This window comes from Pezoporus flaviventris, unplaced genomic scaffold (genome assembly GCF_033815535.1).
Source record: "Pezoporus flaviventris isolate CSIRO_AGI_PZ_B2104156 unplaced genomic scaffold, CSIRO_AGI_Pfla_v1 ptg000015l, whole genome shotgun sequence".
NCBI lineage: Eukaryota > Metazoa > Chordata > Aves > Psittaciformes > Psittacidae > Pezoporus > Pezoporus flaviventris.
In genome coordinates, this window is record NW_026892563.1 from 4,556,389 (window position 1) to 4,574,225 (window position 17,837).

General features: G+C 45.4%; 1 protein-coding gene across 3 annotated transcripts in view; it reads right to left on the reverse strand.

Moving 5' to 3' along the window:
* Positions 1 to 2,640: 2,640 nt before the first annotated feature.
* The window catches only part of PCYT1B (phosphate cytidylyltransferase 1B, choline), a 35,841-nt gene continuing 20,644 nt past the window's right edge, over positions 2,641 to 17,837 (reverse strand). For all 3 annotated transcript variants that reach the window (XM_061453304.1, XM_061453303.1, XM_061453305.1), the window contains exons 4-8: positions 14,697 to 14,848; positions 13,689 to 13,767; positions 10,990 to 11,132; positions 8,689 to 8,877; positions 2,641 to 3,243 (exon numbers count right to left, since the gene is read on the reverse strand). In XM_061453304.1, coding sequence (XP_061309288.1) covers positions 3,037 to 3,243; positions 8,689 to 8,877; positions 10,990 to 11,132; positions 13,689 to 13,767; positions 14,697 to 14,848 — 770 coding nt within the window. In that variant the 3' untranslated portion in view covers positions 2,641 to 3,036. The remainder of the gene's footprint in view (positions 3,244 to 8,688; positions 8,878 to 10,989; positions 11,133 to 13,688; positions 13,768 to 14,696; positions 14,849 to 17,837) is intronic.

The window sequence follows — 17,837 nt, forward strand, 5'->3', positions numbered from 1 at the left end:
GGCTCCTGATGCCACTGTGCTGGGGCAGAGGGTGAGGGGGGGTCTTGTACCTGCTGGTATCTAATGCTGCACTGTGCCAGCTGAGGCAGCATTCTCCCACTGTTACCTTGCAGCTGGAAAGTTGTGGGTGAGGGCAAGGAGAGAGGTGATCCCCACAGCAGAGAGCAGCAGCACTAACTCATGCAGCAGCATTTGGGGCGGTTGGTGGAGCTGCTCTAGTGGCGTTTGGACGGGGTGTAAAGCCCTGGGTACAAAGGGTGGGGATAACAAGCACTGTGTTGGCAGTGGGGCTTGTGCCGGGGGTGTGTTTGTGCCCAGAGGTGCTGTAAAATGAGGGTGCGAGGCAGCAGTATCTGTGGTACACTTTTTATTTTTCTTGTGGCGCTTGGCTGGTAAATGGGACTGAATTAAAGCAATGCTCATGAAAAATAAAACCCAACCATGACTCAGAAGTGCAAAACTGCCCTCCGTGTGTGCAGAGGCAATGAGGTTCTGGTTTGCCAGAGACAGCACAGGGTTTGGTGTCTGTACCAGCAGGGCAAAGGCTTCGGCTTGTTGATATCCTAACTGCGATCAGGCGCCTGGTACAGCGTATGGCTTTGTTGCTGGGTGGAACCTGTGACTCTGAGAAACAGTTTCTGTTTGGCAGAAGCCACTGGTGAGGTTTTGTTTTGTCCCTATTTACAAGTCATGGTGCTGTCTTCCACTCAAACCACTGAACAGAGGCTGCTGAACAGTAAGCTTATGAAATCAGTAAGTTACGAAACTAAAACAAAACAAAAATGGTAAAAGCCAAGAACAACAAAAACCTGCCGACCTCCATTGCGTTTGGCCATCGCTCATCATATAAACAGCACCAGCACAGAGCAGACAGTTCCCATGGTGGAGGAGTGGTTTGTGATGGGAAGACTTAGGACTTGCAAAGGATCAGAAAAACTAACAAGTGCATCCCGGGTATGAAATTACAGTAACAGGTTGCCTAAGGCTGAGAAAGGTCTTAATTGCATCATCCCATCGGGCACACAGCTGGCAGCAGCTGAACTACCCCTGGCACTCCCTTTGCACTTCCCACCCTTTTCCCTGCTCCTCTCTTTTTGCAGCTCTGTGAAGAAGGACCTGACTGGACTCCAGAGGACAAAGCACACCATGAGATGGAACATCCTCGGTGCTACAGCAGTTCAAGAAGTGTCTGGCAAAAAGTTCCCAAAGAAAAATTGGTTACCCTGTAGTGAGGGAGGGATGAAAGCTGTAGGAATGAACAGAACACGGGGATAATTTGGCGCCTGGTACCAGGATCTGTAATTTACCTGCCTGGAAAAGCATCTGAAAGGGAAGGAGTGAAAGGAGTTTACCTACTGGGTCACTTGAGTAAGGATTTTGGCTGCAGGGGGCGGACGACTGCTGCCAGCAGGTACTACCACCCCCTGTGCTCAGGCATCTTGTTCCTTCAGCTCCTCCCTCTCCCAGTGTTCCCTGTGCTGCCTTTGCTGGGGACCAGTGAAGTGCTGCCCACTGCGGCCTGTGCCCTGATGAGTTTGCAGTTGCAGGCAGCTCTGGTGCACCCTCCTGCCTGAGGTGGGACAGGCAGGCAGTGGCAGCCTTCACCTGGCCTGGCACGGGGCTGGAGAGCCTCTAGTGTTCCCATGCACTGAGGCAGGCTTCGCCAGGCAATCCAGGAGCAAACCGGCACTGATACTTTGCAGTCTTACCGCAGCGATGTCTTCTGTGGCACTCTGAGCTGCGGGGCAGAGCAACCTCTGGGCCCGGGTGTCCCTGTGCTCAGAAGCCCTGCAAGCCCCTTCACCAGGCACCAGCTGAGGGGCTGCGTGGTGCAGCCGGGCATCAGGCAGGTCTGGCTCTGCACAGCTGAAGAGATGAGCTGGTGCATTGAGGGGAGGGCAAAGCTTCACTCATGCTGCTCGTGCTGTGGTTCTGCTGGGGGCTGTGGGGGTGTTGTGGACAGAGACCCCCATGCCTAACCTGTTTGAAACCTTTTCCCCAGCTCTTCTCCACATGAAGGTAGAGAGGAATGGCCTTGGGACCCTCTCCATGAACATGGTGTCTGGGCACGTATCTTGGCTAGAGTTTGACGTGAAATTTATTTAGCCATCTGCGTAGCATGTGGTGATAGCAGCACTGTTGTGCTCGTCATTTGGTGACACGTAGCTGGGAGCAGCAGGGTTTCTGAGGAGGCTATGTCCTGAGGCCTTGGGATCCCATGTGTTTTTCAGAATTCACCAGTAAAGATTGCCAACATCCTCAGACTGTGTCATTTCAACAACACACGCCAGCTGCGGCTGTGTTTTCATTTACTTTCTTGCCTCCAAAGTGCAAAGCCAGGGAGCAAACCAGCAGTTATTAGGTGGCTGTTCAGGCACTGGGAACATGGAGAGCGATTTGGTAAAGTAAATACAGCCCAACTCTACATCCACCCTCTACAGAGGCTCAGTCAACAAGCAGCATTCAGTAGCTTCAATGTATTCAACTGACTCCCACCAACTCGGCTAGAGGGCTCTCCATTTCACTGGTGTGGTTTGAGGTCTGGGGCAGATCCCATTGAGAAAAGAAGTAAAGTTTCATCCTGTTTCTCAGTGAACTTGCTGCAGCAGTGCCATTCCTTCACGTGCCAGAAAAGCTCCTCCATCCACACGCTTCAGCCATTGCTTGCCTGTGCACTGGGTCCAGCAGGGCTCCCCTGCCAGTCCTGCTCAGTGCAGAGCTCACTGGCCCAGCTGCAGCAGCTGTAAGCAGTGAGACACAGACAGGAGCCTGCACAAAGGTGTCTGTTTTCTGTCAGACCCTGGTTCCGTGTCTGGCAAGCACTGCCGGTCGGGCCACCGGGCACCGCGGGGAGTGGGGATGGGATAAGCTCTTCCTGAGATCTCCCTTGCTGTGCTCTGATCTGCTTACGGCATCTTCCAGAGCACATTTCCCGCTGTCAGAGATACCCCTGATGTTCCTCGCGCTTCTCCCCATCCAGTGGTTGAGTTTGTGGCTTGTTCTTCTGTCTCATGGTTAAAAAAATAAATCTTTGTTTTACTTTTCATCCTCATCTCCCTCGCTCATGCTGCTGAGGGAGGCAGAGGCAGCTTTTGGAGAAGATGGAGGAGAGGCTTTATTGAAGACCCAGGGTGGAGATGGAGAACGGGATGGAGAGCGGCCTCGTGTAGGACTGCTGTTGGGGCTCTGCCGGGGAGAAAAAGCCTGGAGCATTCGGCCGCTTCGTTCCTGGAACATCTGCTTCTGCAAAAGCAAAGTGAGAAGATGTTCTCTGAGTAGTGCACAGAGAAGGTATCTACACCTGTGGGCAGGCAGGTGCTGCGCTGCACTCTGCCTGTCACCTGGGGAGAGCAGGGAGACAGAGGATAGCCTTCTGCTCTGAAACATGGCCAGTCCAGCTCACACTTAGCCTTTGCCTCTTTTACTGTGCTCGTGATAACCCAGTTTTTACATGACAAATGTTTTTAGATTGGACACCCCTAGTGTGAGAATACTGTGTGTATTGTCCTAAGCCAGCTAGGGAAAACTCCACTTGGATTTCTTCGTACACGTTGGTCAGTCTTCTGCCTGAGCTTTCAACATTCCTTGTTCCCAGGACCTCTTCCTTTCAGTGTGCTGGGGCATACCACCCATCTCCCACTGAGCTTTACTGGCTGGCCCAGCCTTTTTTCTTCTTTCCCTTCCCAAGGGAGTCAGCTACATCCTCGGCTACTTGGAGCTGGTGCTACCCAGACCCTGAATTGGGGGTGGGAATGTCAGAATTCAGGTGTCTGTTGAAAAGAGAAACATGTGCAGGCACTGTTCTGCTTTGGGCTCTTTATTGTCAGTTTTGCTTTGCGGAGCTGCATGAAGGTCTGCCAGTGCTGGTGGGGTGGAGGAGACCACCTTGCCAGTCAAGCAGTCTGCCACGCTAAGGCAAAGGCTGCTGCTTGGTAGCACCTACATGGCCTTGCCAGGCTGGGTTACAGGAGGTCTGGCCTGGCCTGGCCTGTGCTGTGCTGCTGCTGCAGGCTTCATGTGCAAAATGTGAGTGTCCCACTGCTTCTTCTGGGGGGTGGAACAAAAAGCCTCAGCATTGGCTGGAGTACTGGAGGTCGGCTCATAGGCAATGCTCACCTGGAATGGAAGAGCCAGCCCAGACAAAGTTAAACTGATGCTTTGAGAGCAAAATAAGTTGAGGTCTGAGAACAAAGAACTTGTGCAGGATGTACTCTGGTTTTGCCTGCTTGGGCTGCTGCAGCCCACAGGCTTGCTGAGCTTGAGTTTTCATTTTGTTCCTCCTCCCTTTCCCCTGCAGCAACCCTGCTCTGTGATGACCTTCCTCCTAGCCAAGGAGCATCTGGCTGTTCATCTTGCTCTTCCTCTCACTCTTTGAAATGCACTATTCCCTGCCAGCAGAGGGGCGGATGCAAGGTTTTCCCATCCAGTGTTTGCTACTCCTGGGGGCTAATGACTGAGCACAGGTACAAAACTTAACTGTTCCCCTGTGAGCTCCCTCACACTGTTTTTATCTTTATCACATTGGCTTTTATTAAGTTTTAGAGCCTGGATGTCACTGCAGTGCAGAATGATAGGGCAGTTGCTGCCTGGAGTCACACTTAATAGCATTCTCCCACATATACCTATGGCATGTAACCTACCCCTGCACTCCTGCTGGGTCCAGAATAGTCAAGGATTCCTACAATCTCAGTAGTTAGCAGATGGTGGTTGCTCCTGATAAATGGTGCCAGGAAGCATTTGGATGGGGGGAGGGTTTCTGCTGCTGAGAGTTGTGAGGAAGTCACCAGGGCTGGCAAAGCCCCGGAGCCTATTTGAAATTCAGTGGTAGGACTGCAAAGTTGCTCTCTAGATCAGAGAAGCTGAGGTTTTGTTGCTTCATTTGGTCTGTGTCATGTCGCACTGAAGGTAACCCCCAACAAAAAATATGATGTTTGATATGAAACATCCCCTTCCTGAACAAGCAAACCACTGCACTGGCACCTCATCAGTCAGCCACTTCAGGAAGTTTGGTGACATTGGGATGCTTCACGGTGTTGTGGTACCGGTGCTGGAGGAGATTGAGGTGTCCCAGCTTGGCTGGTATGCCGTGTAGCAGAGGGAGCTTCACTGTACCGCAGGTTTACATGGTCAAGGGATGGAAAGGAGAATCTCCCCTTCCTGCTGAGGCCCTCAGCCAGGCTGTAGGACACCTGCTTTCCAGTCTCTGCTTCAGCAAAGAGCTTGTTGCTTGAGCAAGCCGGAGCACTCAGACCTTCAGCAGGGTAAGTGCCTGCTCAGTCCTGAGATAATGCTTTGCTTTTGTCAAACTTGCTACTGGGCAGAAGTATTTTGCTTATTTCTGAATTTTATTGCCTGCATGTTGACATTCTTTCAGTTTATGGAACAAGTGCAGGTTGGGCATTGCAGAGAAGCTCTGCACTAAGAGGGTGCTGAGGCACTGGCACAGGTTGCCCAGAGGAGCTGTGTCTGCCCCATGCCTGGCAGTGTTCAAGGCCAGGTTGGACAGGGCTTTGAGCAATCTGGTCTGGTGGAAGGTGCCCTTGCCCATGGCAGAGGGGTTGGAACTAGATGATCTTAAGGTCCCTTCCAAAACACACCCTTCTATGATTCCATGACTGCTGCTTTTGAGCTGCTGATTCTTTCAAGGCCATGCTCAAGTCCAGGCTGTGGACGCATGGTGAGGCCTAAACGCTGTCCCCGGGTTCTAGTTGCAACCTGCAGGATTTATCTTGAGCCCTTGCTGATGTCTGAGGTGATGCAGCCATTTGCAACCATCCCAAACTCCCTCTGTGCACTGCATAGGGTGAAGCTGGCCCTTTGAAGGTACACTCCTGAGGGAGACTAGCACAGAAACCCTGCCCTGTGAGCTTGTTTTCTCTCTGCTGACCTATGTGCAGCTGCCTGCTCCTATGTGTCTGAGGTGGAATGAACCCTACTGCTTTCCCCTTCCCCGGGGCCATGTCTCTGCCATTAGGGTCCCCTAGTGTGTGGTCGTCCTCTCGCATGCCAGAACATGTGACTCTCTTGCAGAAAAACTACACGCAGGTGGGCAGAATTGCCAATGAATTATAGACGTCTTGACATTTGAAAACTGACATTTTGACCTTTTTCACAAATGGGCATTTTTCTGTGGGCTACGTGGCCCTTTCAGAAAAATGATGCTAGCATAAAGCGTATTATAATAATTATTTGTGAAATAATAATAGCATATTAATGGCATGCAAATTACCGATCTAGGAATCCACCATGCCCATAACGATTCCTGTACTTTTAATGTCAACATTAAAAGCAACATCTAACTAACAGTGATAAGGCAAATTAATGTTAATAACAGTTTTGACACTAATAGCAAGTTATCGTTATTTTAAAAGTCTTTCCTGTTGCCAAGGCTCAAAGCGTATTTAAAAAAGCTGCACCACCTCTCGGCTCGCTGTCACTGACGCTTTTTCTACAACACTGTCAGGAGGTTTCAATCCTCTTATTCTTAGCAAAGGTCTCTGTGACTTCACCAGATTCCCTGCCCCATGGTCAAACACTAACTTGTGAAACAGGAGGCCACCCCCAGCTCTTAAGAGACCGTTGCAGAGCAGCTTTTCTCTAATCAGATTTGGTAAAATGTTCATCAGCAAAGGGCTTCTAAAAATGCCACCAGTGTGCAGTTGAGTGGGTAGAGCCAGGGGATGGGATCAAGGCTTTCAAATTCTTTTCCTCTCTGCACAGGCAAACTCATCTCACCTCCTCCGAGTTTCATGTGCTCTGTTAGCATTAGTTTTATTTATTCAGCACCTACGGCCACAGGACCATCCCACATGAGGAACAGTTGCCGAGCTCTATGGAGAATAACTTAAGAGAAGAAGCTTCATGTGGATGTGGTCAGTGCAGGTAAACCTGGGTTCTTCATCAGAAGAGTTGCTCTCTTCCCCTCCCCAGGGAAAATAAGCTATTTGATTATATGGCTGGGACTTACGTTATTCAGAGAGCACCTGCCTTTGCATGGCAGATGTTGTAAAGAGATTATAAAGATGCAGTTTCTGTTCTGAAGCCTTCACAGCCTAATTCGAGGGTTTTCTCAACTGAATGGTAATCAATATGGCATGTCATAGCTGAGAAGAGATGAGAACTCCAGTAAGAGGCAGGTACTATGTTATGTGCTTTAGCGGCACTGAGTTGTGACACACCTGTGATGTGGGCTACTTAATTCACCACAGGTCTGTGACTCTTCCTGAGTGTTTGTTTATAAACAAAACCTCTGCTATGATCCTTTTAACACAAGGTACCTTTTGTGATGGGAAGTTCAGATATTAACTGATAAAGAGGGACCTAAGAGAACATTATGCGTGTGTTGACTCTTTATTCCAATAGTATCTGCTTCATGTTAGTCCTAAACTGTTTCTTCTGGCTTGCTGCCTCTGTTGACACTTTGCCTCAAACTGTAATCCATGAGCAGTGAAAGCTTTGCACAACCCTCCTGCACAGAGTTTACTTTCAAGTGAGGAGGCAGATGCCTGACTGTCTGTGCGCCACAATCTGAAAATGCACCTCTGAAGCATCCTGCTGTTCTGCAGGATCATTTGTCTAGCTCTTACTCTGCTCCCCTCAGTTCACCCTGCAGTGCTTGCTGCTCTCCTCCATGCTCGCTCACATTTCCTTGAACAGAGCAACAACTTCACTTAGAGCTTGCAATTAGAGCAGCACATTTGAGATGATGCCTGCACTGGAGGGTCTGGCTGGGGCTTGGGCTTTCACCAGAACACAGATGCACAGAGAGAGCTTGTTGGAAAAGGACTGACTCCCAACAGGAAGGCCTGGGAAGGCCCAAGAACAAATAAATTCTACATATAAATTAAGCTTTGCTACTGGTTTCAATGTAGCAAGGGGAAGTAGTACAAAAAGACGAAGCTTCTCAAGGCTTTGGCAAGCTATCAGAACTGAAAGATGGGGTCCAGGACTCTCTTGGGGCTCCGAAGTGTCACCAACTCACCACTCACTCAGTGCATGACTTTGGTTTGAGCAGGTGAGGCCCCAGGGTTTCCCCCCAGAAGGATGCTTTTGCAGACCCTCCACTGCCTTTCCAAGTCACCTGGGGGCCTTTGATAAATGGGCTCTGTGGAGCCAGCATGTACCAAGCAGAGCTTTTGAAGTGCTTCAGTTCCTAAGCCTTCCCTGCAGTCAGTCAGATGAGCCTGGCCACTTGATGTGTAAAATCACTTCTTGGAACTTCAAATTAGTAGTTTTTCAAGTTAGAAAATTTTCATCTTCTACTATTGAGTATAGAGCATGAAAATAACTTCTGAAAAACTTTTCTATGGTCTTCTTTCCCTCACCACTTCCAGTGTGTAATCCCTCTCTAATGTCTGTGTGGTCCCATTTAGTGCTAATGGGGACAATGGACTGTATTAGCCTGTTTACTTGTGTACTGATGTTACATAGCTCTACTGAATGCAGCATCACATTCGGCACCACACCTTGACAAAAGATAGAAATTATCCACAAAGAAGCAACAGTCAGAAGTGCAAATCCTCCCACTGCAGTATTGGCATGAGGTACTGGACTCAGCAAGCAGGTCTGACATTATCCTACTGTGCTGGTTTTCAAAACAAAGACTGCAGCAAAAGAATCTGCTCTTGACCTGTGTCACGGAGGAGAAATAAAAGCCATCCAGACTTCCTAGAATGGCAGAATACCTACCAAGGCTCCATCGGGTCCAAACAGCTCTAAGAAGTTGCCAATAAACTCCCTGGACTTTTCTTCCCATTTCTGAATGAGGTCATGGCTCTTCTCCTCCACCTTGTAAACAAATTCTTTTGATCTTTCCTCCACATTCTTGACTTTTTCTTTCATTTTGTCCACTTGGTTTTGAAAGCGGTATTTCTTCTCCTGTTTCAAAAGTGCAGACAGAGTTTAACATAGGGACTTGGAAATTAATTGGCCACTGCCAGCTGAGAAGAAGAAACAAATTGCATTAATGTATCCTAATACATATGGCCTTGGTTAACTATTCCCATGTTATTTTTATAAATGCAAATGTAACATTTGTGGAACGAAGTGCTGAAGGTACATATTGAAAAGACAGTGCTGGGTGATTACTGTGTTTAACCCACTGCATGACTCTTTCCATATTTTCAAACTGAATGCACTTTGAAAATTCTATGACTCTTGTGAAGGATACAAGTGACAAATTAACAGCTCAAAATTAGCAGTAAGTGGAAGGCAAATCTCCCTGGGTTTCCTAGCAAATGCAGCCTGCTGCTGGCTTGCCAGCCTGGGTGTTAACTTGGACCAGAATGCCTCTTTGGTTGGGTTTCTGCAAAGCATAAGCAAAACTCTCTTCAGCATCTTCTGGCTGCAACAAAGATGTGTGTAGGCCAGTGCCTTGTGGCCAGCAGACTTCACAGAAAAAGAGAGTAAACTCCTAATTGACAAGTAATGCAGAACAAGAGAGGAACAGAGAAGATAATGTTAGGGAGCTTTCCTTGGGCCAAGCTTCTAAAATACTTCAGGTTAAAGGGCTTTTGTCTTGAAAAGCTTCTGTACTCTGCAAACACACACAGCTAATGCTGTGCCCTTGAAGGTGTAATGGTCTTTTGTAGAAGCACAGATCACTATTAGCTTTTAATTTCCTTCAAACTTAATTTAATGGGCACTTGAATTTACTTTTAAAAGAAGTAATGTTTAGTGCTGAGGTGGGGTTTATTCTAGCTCATGAATCTCTAGAAGAACTGCCTTTGCAGGCCACAAGGGCAAACAAAATCCCCAAGGTCCAAAGAAATCAAACTCATTTTACACCTAATAGGTGATCAACCCTTCCTTTAGTGAGGAAACCAGCACTATTCTGCCTTTGTGAAATCCTGCGGTTTTAACCTTGAAACACAGTCTGTGGTGCAAATAACTATTTCTGCATTTAAATTACTATTAGCTAAATAACCAACTGCCAGGAGAGACTTCAGGATACATAAGTGCCTGAGGCTGGCGAAGTATACTTTATGCAACTGTATCTTAACCTCAGAGCAGCTAAAGGGTAAATTTGAGAGCTCCAACATTAAATTCAGTGCAGCATGCCTGAATTTAATGGATATTTGCAATAGTGATCCTTCTGGGTGGAGTACTTACAAGCAGGATTTGTAGAGGTGTAGAAGGCTAAAAACAAAAGCCCAGTGAAAAACACCCTGTGATCTGTTATTTACCTGTCAGACTTCAAAACAATAATCCAGTGCACAAAACCCTTATGAAATGACACAATTCAGTCCATCACAATCAGGCTGCTGCAAGTCAGCCCAGTTACAAGGGTGATTTCAGTTATGTGGGTTATCTCAAGGCTTTAAGTTAAGACTTGAAACAGAAAATGAAGGAAAGTAAACTCATTTCTGTCAAGTGTTCGCTCCTCAGTGGAGTGTAAGGTGCAATTCTGTACATGGAAGCTGAATAATTTGAGCCATGCTTTCAAATGGTGCTCTTGCCCTACAATTACAGTTTCTGGTTTCTTCAGCATCATGTATATACCAACTACCTAACACACTTCCTTATCCTTTAAAAACCATTTTAGCTTTCTCTAGTAATGGCACTGCTTAGTGGTTGGTTTGGTGGACTTTTTGTTGCAGGGTAGAGGAAGTTTGCATATCACAATCTTTGCTTTCTGTGCTGTTTTCTCATAATGGGAATAAAGAAATTGTGTCTTGGTTGAGTGGCTGAGAAGCCTGCAGTGGTGGGGTGGGCTCAGCTCCTTCCTAGTCTGTCATTAGACCACCTACAGCTCAAGGAGGAAAGGGGAGCAGCAGCTTTTGTTATAAACATAAAAGCACAAGATGGAAATGAAGCTGCTAATTAATAGGAGCAATTAAAACAACCCTCAGCTTACCAGTTTCTTTTAAATTAAGCTCTTCCTAGCTATTTTAAAAGCAGCAGGAGGAAGACATTCTTTCATAAGCTTTACTCTACATTTGGGGTCCTAGGAAGAGCGTCTCGGAGGCAAATGCAGATCCGTGTACTTACATTTATAAAACTAACATTCAGCTCTTTGGCGGTGTATCCTCGTTGGAGATTGCGTCTGGCATACACGTCATAGTCCCGCACGATCCTTGTGATGATATCAGATGTGGAGATACCTTCAGTTCTCTGTGTTGGTACAAACATTCCTGAGCAAAGTGGGAAAACAAAGCCTGCTGAGAAAGCCCACTAGGATCAGGCACTGCAGCAGGTGGCTGAGGATGAACACAGAAACACCTGACCAAAGGGAAGAGACTTGCAATTCTACCTGTCTTATTCCTAGTTCTTTCCTGTTGTTCCTGTGTGAGCTTTGGGAAGGCACTAGAAGATACTGAACTGCTGTACTGTTCATTTTCCCTCAAGTCTTCAGAAGGAAGCTTCAGAAAGGCTACAACTTCAGTGTCAGCTATGATGTGGAAGTTATTAGACTGACAGGTGCTCCAGAGCTGGGAAGGCTAAACCTCACAGCTGTGGCAATTCACTGAGCAGTTCTTTCCATAAGTGTATTATTTAATGTTACATAAAGGAGCTGGGGGTTGGCTTCCACTCATGCTATCAATAGGGCATTTGCTGCTTTCCTGCATATTTCCACTCTCTCCTCCACTCCTGCACTGCACCATCTGACAGTCTTTGTTCTGCTGAGTAAAACAGACCAACTCCTGGCCTTGGCCAAAGCCAGGAAGTGCCTTCAGGTAAAAGATGCATTACAAGAACTGGAAAACACCGTGGAGGTGCCAGTAGCTTGTAACAGAAAGGTGAAGCATAATGGCAGTGTGAACAAGCATGGATATACCACAGGGACTGAGGGTATCAATCTCTATAACCCCCATTTCATGTCCACTGGGCCATGTCAGTGGCTGCATAACCTCTCTCCCTGCTCTAACAGATCAGTCCCTAAGAAAACTGGCTGCTTATTAATAGTGCTTGTATTTTCATCAACACAGCTGGGTTATATACTGCTTTTTAATTGCTCCTCATTGAGACAAACTCACTTGAACTGTTAATGCAAGTCACAAAGGCAATAATAGCAGAGTGCTAGCACACCTTGGTTTAGTAGTTATTTAGGGCTACAAAAAAAATTACTTCTCTCATGGGTAATTGCAACATCAAGCTGCTGATGAGAGGGAGCTGAGAGATAAGACTGGAAATGGTTTTGCAAAAAAAAAGTAGTGCTTTGTCTTAAAAGTGTGCTATAGCTACCAGCAAATTAATCCTCCCATGTTCTTGAAGTAGACAGGCATTGCTACCTAGTTTCATAGGGTTAGAAAAAGATCTGGAGAAGGAATCAAGCAGCTTAGCAGTCTCTTGTGACTAACTGCTATGTGATAGTTTTTCTTTCTGATCTCTAATTAATACTCTGCTAAAAGTAGATTATTTTAATCATGAGCAGAGAGGTTTCCCTGATCGTGCTTTTCAGGCTTGCAGCAGTCACTCAAGGAACTATTTTTGGAAGCAGTGAAACCCACTTTGAGCCAGAAGCCTTTATAGATAAGAGCTACAAGAATACATGAACAAATCCAAACTCTACCCTTGCTAAAAAAAGCAGAACTGATTTTAAGAAGGTTCACAAACCCATGTATGAGAACGTTACCTTTTGTCACTGATGTTGCTTTCATATGTTTCACATGTTGGACTGATTCATGTTTTCCAAACTAACTGTTCAGATGTGCAGATGTTTAGTCAGCACACAGTTATCCAGCTTAACATCCCTGTGCCATCCCACCCACTGAAGAGAGTGGGGAAATGGGAGCCCATGGGACTCTACACAAGTAGCTCCACAGTTCCCATCTGCTTCTCTGCTCTCCAGCAACCTGGTGTGGAAAAATGGGAGTACTCATTGCCTAGTGAAGTCAGTTGGTGCTGGCTCTGAAACTGTAGGACAGCAGTTTCCAAAGGGTTGTGAGTCTGACACCACAGTGAGGTTTGCAAGTAGAAAAAGATCAAGAACTGCTGCTATAAAAAGCTTATTCTTGCAGCTCAGTTGAATACATTGTATACCTTGAGAAGGTCACTTTGCATGACAAGCTTGCTCTGGATGTTTTTTTTAAGCCTCCAATATACATGTTTTTGTTTACAGAGAGAGGATGGATTTGCCAAAGTTCAAAGCAGCACCTCTAGGGAGCAGGAGGAGGAAGGTATGATCAGTTCCTCCTCTGGCACTGTTTACTGTGTTAGGATAGCTGCTGCTGGCAAAAGTGGGTTAACATTATCTCCTCAGAATTAATTCAGCTTCCTTGAGCAGTGAAAAGAACCCACAGTGCAAAGCAGAAGTGGATCCTAATGACTCTAGAAGGCTGCCTATGCTTGCCCATATTCAGGACTGGGCTGTGTCAAGGAGTCATCAGTTCACAGTTACCAACAAATATCTGAAGTTGGCTGGGCTGCTGTAAGAAAAAAACTCATTTTCACCCACTCAAAGCTTTTACTTAGGGACACATAAATTGCTTTAAAAGCCCAGATGGGACTGTTTCATGACAGATCTGAATGGTTTCCTGGGCGTTATAGCAGGAATTCAGCTAAGGACATTCTTTGTGGTTTTACAAAGTGAATCTTCCTGCTGGAGTCAACAGTACCTACTATTAGGGTGTAAGAGAATGTGATATTATCTCTCCTCCTTCTCTCCCAGCAGTTGTGGTCAAAAGGCAGTAAAAGAATTTGAGCTGAGGCTGAAAATGAAGGTGCTAAAAATGAAAAGTTGCCCTTACCTGCCTCCTTTATGTGTTTGTATACATCATCCGAGCCAGCGGAAGAGTACGGGATGTCATCGTGGGCTACAAAGTCAATCTGCCAGTGAACAGAAGAAGAATCACATGCCACCATCACTGAATTCTGGTTCAGTAAGGGGTCGATGTGGAGGATCATCTCTTTTCTCGACTTCAGCTGACTTGCTTTTGACATTCTCATTCTAAAGCCATCGCCTAGAATATTGCACTAGATTTAGGCCTACAACTGCTGTGTTGCATGATCAATATGAAAGAACAGAAACCTTGTCTCCAGAAGCATTGCCATGAACACATCATTCTGACTGGCTCTGTGCGACATTCTGTAGAAAATGAAGATGCCTGTTCCTACTTTTGTTGCTACTGGAAGAAATAAGTCAAGTGGCAAAGCTTTCAAAACCATGGGGGCAGGATTCTTTATTCTGCCTCCTTAGGGCTGTGTATATATATGTGTATACCTAGTACTGTCTTTTTGTCACCCAATGATGTGGGTACTAACATATATCTGAGTTATTTATGCTTTGTTAAGTTTCATATATATTTCAAGACAGTCAATAGCATGTAAGAAATTCTATCCTGCCTCTAAGGGGACACATGACATTTTTATGTATTTCTGGCCAATTATTTCATCTGTTGCCATTAATAAGAAATGTGTCTTTTATTTGGGACTTTAGTCATTACATGATAACTTTTGTGGTTTATGATCTCCTTCCCTGGAAGTCAGTTTGTGAATAATTCTTCAGTGTTACTTTGCCATTCAAAACTCCCACTACAAGAATCATCTCAGTGTATTGAGGAAAAAAAAAAAAGGCAAGACAAACACATTTGCTGAAAAAGGTGGAGGCAAAATGCACCATGTACAGTGTTTTTTTCAGTGACTGAAATTAACTGAATTAAATAATTTGTTACACCTAATAGGATTTCACAGACTTGCTGTTAATTCTTAATTGTCAGTCTACAAAGGGCAAGGGAAGAATACGGGGAGAAATGTACCTTATGTTTTTCAAGGAACTCGGGTGTCAGTGTCCAGGGTGCATCTCTGATGACCTCATCCACATAGCGACAGTGTCTGAGGGCTTCGTATCGCTCAGTTTCATTCATCACAGTGAAGCCTTTGAATTTATGAGTTAAATCATCACTGCAAACTGAAATATGGAAGTATAAACAAAATGGCCCCACAATAAGTAGAATTAGCATAACCAGCAGCTGATTATTTCTTAATTATTCCATTAAGGACTTAGTTACTAGCTTAGCTAATTTTGGGGTGCTCCAGGGCATCTGAGTTCTGCTCAGGGTTAGCAGGTACAACCATAGACTTCTGAGAGAGCCTTTCCTTTCTGCAGCTGTAGCCAGAGGCCCAGTGATACACTGCTGAACATCACTGGTGGTCCAGTATGCCCATGTTAAGGCAACTCAATCCCACTGTAAGCGGGGGTTTCATGGGCTGTGAAATTTCAGGGGCAATGGTTAGTGCTTTAGAAAGAGTTCAGAAGTGCAGTTTTGGCAATCACAGAATGTTTGCAAACTTAACAAAACAGTCGAGGCAGGAAAGCGCCAGTGGACATCACCTAATGCAACCTCGCTCCTTACAACAAGGTCGAACACAGCAGATTGCTCAGGGCCTCATCCAGCTGAGTTCCTGAAGATGGAGACCCCTCAGCTTTTCTGGGCCTTCCCACTTTTTGTGCTTATGTAAATGATACTCTAAATGATGAACTTGCCAACAAAGATTTAAATCCCAGCAGAACAGTTTCTCACTAGACACTGATGGAAAACAGGCCATGGCACATTTTATAGGAATCTGCCTCTGAATTTAGGTTTGAGTTCAGCAGGTTTTACAAAAAGAGAAGTAAGGCTTGTTCCATGTTTAAATAGGAAATCACAGAAGGAATATCCATAGAAAGGACTGGGAGAAGCCCTATGCCCTAGTGGAATGGGCAGATTTAAAAGCCTGTAAATCCTGTGTCCTTACCTCTGATACTCTGTCCTTAATACTTTGTCACATTGCTTTTAAAATGAAGGGAAGCAACACCCATGTTACCAGAGGACTATAAAAGTTGGGTATTATCTTTCTATGTTTCTCAGAATGTTGCATAAAACAGTGACTCATCCCCATTGTAACTGTCCAATATTACAGCTACAATAGTCATTTGACACTCCAGATGGAATAATGTGATACCCATTTATAGCTGGGTTGACAGTGGTGGTCCTTCAACACATGTCAAACCTGTGCCTTTGGATCTCACTCATCTGTGACACTGAGACAAACAGTAAATATACTTGACAAGTGATAAATGCAATGTTATTAGTGCTGCAGGGAAGTGTGACAGCAGCCCTACAGCTGCTGCTTCTTTCTAATTTGAAAACATCAACCTATCAGGCAAGGTGCTGGCAAAGATGCTGCCCTTTTTTGAGAACTACAATGGATGTTCTTGCTGTGATGGTCGTTAAGGACCTTTATAGTAGCAAAAATGTAGGAAGGCTCTGGAGTGCATGCAAAATCCAAAGCCAGATAATACACATATGAATTTCAACTAGCAGAATGATACTCAATCCTATTATGTCATTTTTGATGCCTGCAGACAAGAAATTTAATGGAGATCAATGCATTTTCAGTAGGAAGATCCCATCTTAGATTGTATTTATACTTATTTACAGCCTTTATGTCACCTTAAAGCTACAGTCTTCTGGAAAAAGGCTCTACTAAAATTATTGGAAAGCAGTAATTTTTGCTTGAATTCTGTAGAAAGGTTTGATCTTATTTCTGATTACTTTTGTTAATGTGCAGTGCAGATACAATATCTTCATTTCCCTTTGATTCTGTCATCCTGCTCTAATGATTGATTTGGGAAGGTATAAAGGTCTACTAAAAAATAACAATTGTAGCTCCAAATAATTGTCTTCAAAATGAGAAACAGAAGGGGTTGGTTGTGGTGCCCACAAAGACTTATGACACCAGTGCTTTTGCAGCACAAATTGTATGTGGGTGTGGAAAGGCGCCCATTTTTCAAACATGCTAAGACACAGTGCCTTGCTGGGAAAAGGTGCTGATGAGTGCTGGCTGCTTTGTCCTTCACTCCAAAAATAAGGGCAAAATGAAGGTATGTCATGAATTTCAAAGGAGCCAGGCTTTTGCCCCAGAGCTCCTTTACTGATCTGGGACACCCCCCACTCCTTTAAAAGCAACAACAAAACCTATGTAACTTGGAGGTTTTTTAAACCTCACAGTCTTGCACCCCCACCTGCTTCTTCTGCAAGCTATATGGCTCAACAAGAAAACAAGAGTCATAATGTTTCCTTCATAACAAAGGGATGTCTCCTTTCCCTCCGAGGGAATTACCTTATTTCATAAATTTAAGAGTAAACCCAAAAAGTGTGTTTACAAGGAGCTTTTCCTCTTCCTCTATCTTGGGGTTTTTTTCTTCCCCTTTCAACTGATGTGGGACAAAGATGCAAAACAATGCATCTTAGTAAGTGTCTGAAGGCTGCATTCACATTTGCTTTATCATCACTGCTGCAAGCATTTGAGTAGCTGAAGGTTGCTGTGAAATGTTTATGAGAGGCATATCTGAGCCCCAAAAGTGCAGGGAAACTGGAACCAAAATGTATGTTTATGACGCCCCAGGAGAGTAGAGCTAGGCAGGAAAGAGCCACCCTCCAGTGACAACTCAGGCGCACACCAACTGCTGAACAGCTGTTAGGCAACCACACAGCAAGAAAAGAAGATACTCATAGCAAAAATACTTATAAGAAAGTAACCTGCCCAGGGACACTTGTGAGCTAAAAACTACATTCAAATCATGACCTATATTTGGGCCTCCAATGATAAGAGGCCAGATTTAGCTTCTCTCCTGATGAAGGCTAGGTCTGCACACACACACTGACCTGGCAGGCAGGAGCCGTGGGCTGTGCCTGGCTGGCAGAGGGACTGAGAAGCCAGAAATAAATGAGTGGTTGATCTCATTCACTCATCTCCATCTTTGAACAATTTTGAGTGAATAACTGAAAAAGGTAAATTATTCATATGGAGCTATTCTAAGCTCAAAGTCATGCAGGCACCTGCTTTAACTAAATGGGAATTGTGCCTGTACTGCTGAGGGCAGAATTTGACTTTTACTTTAATTGATGCAATTG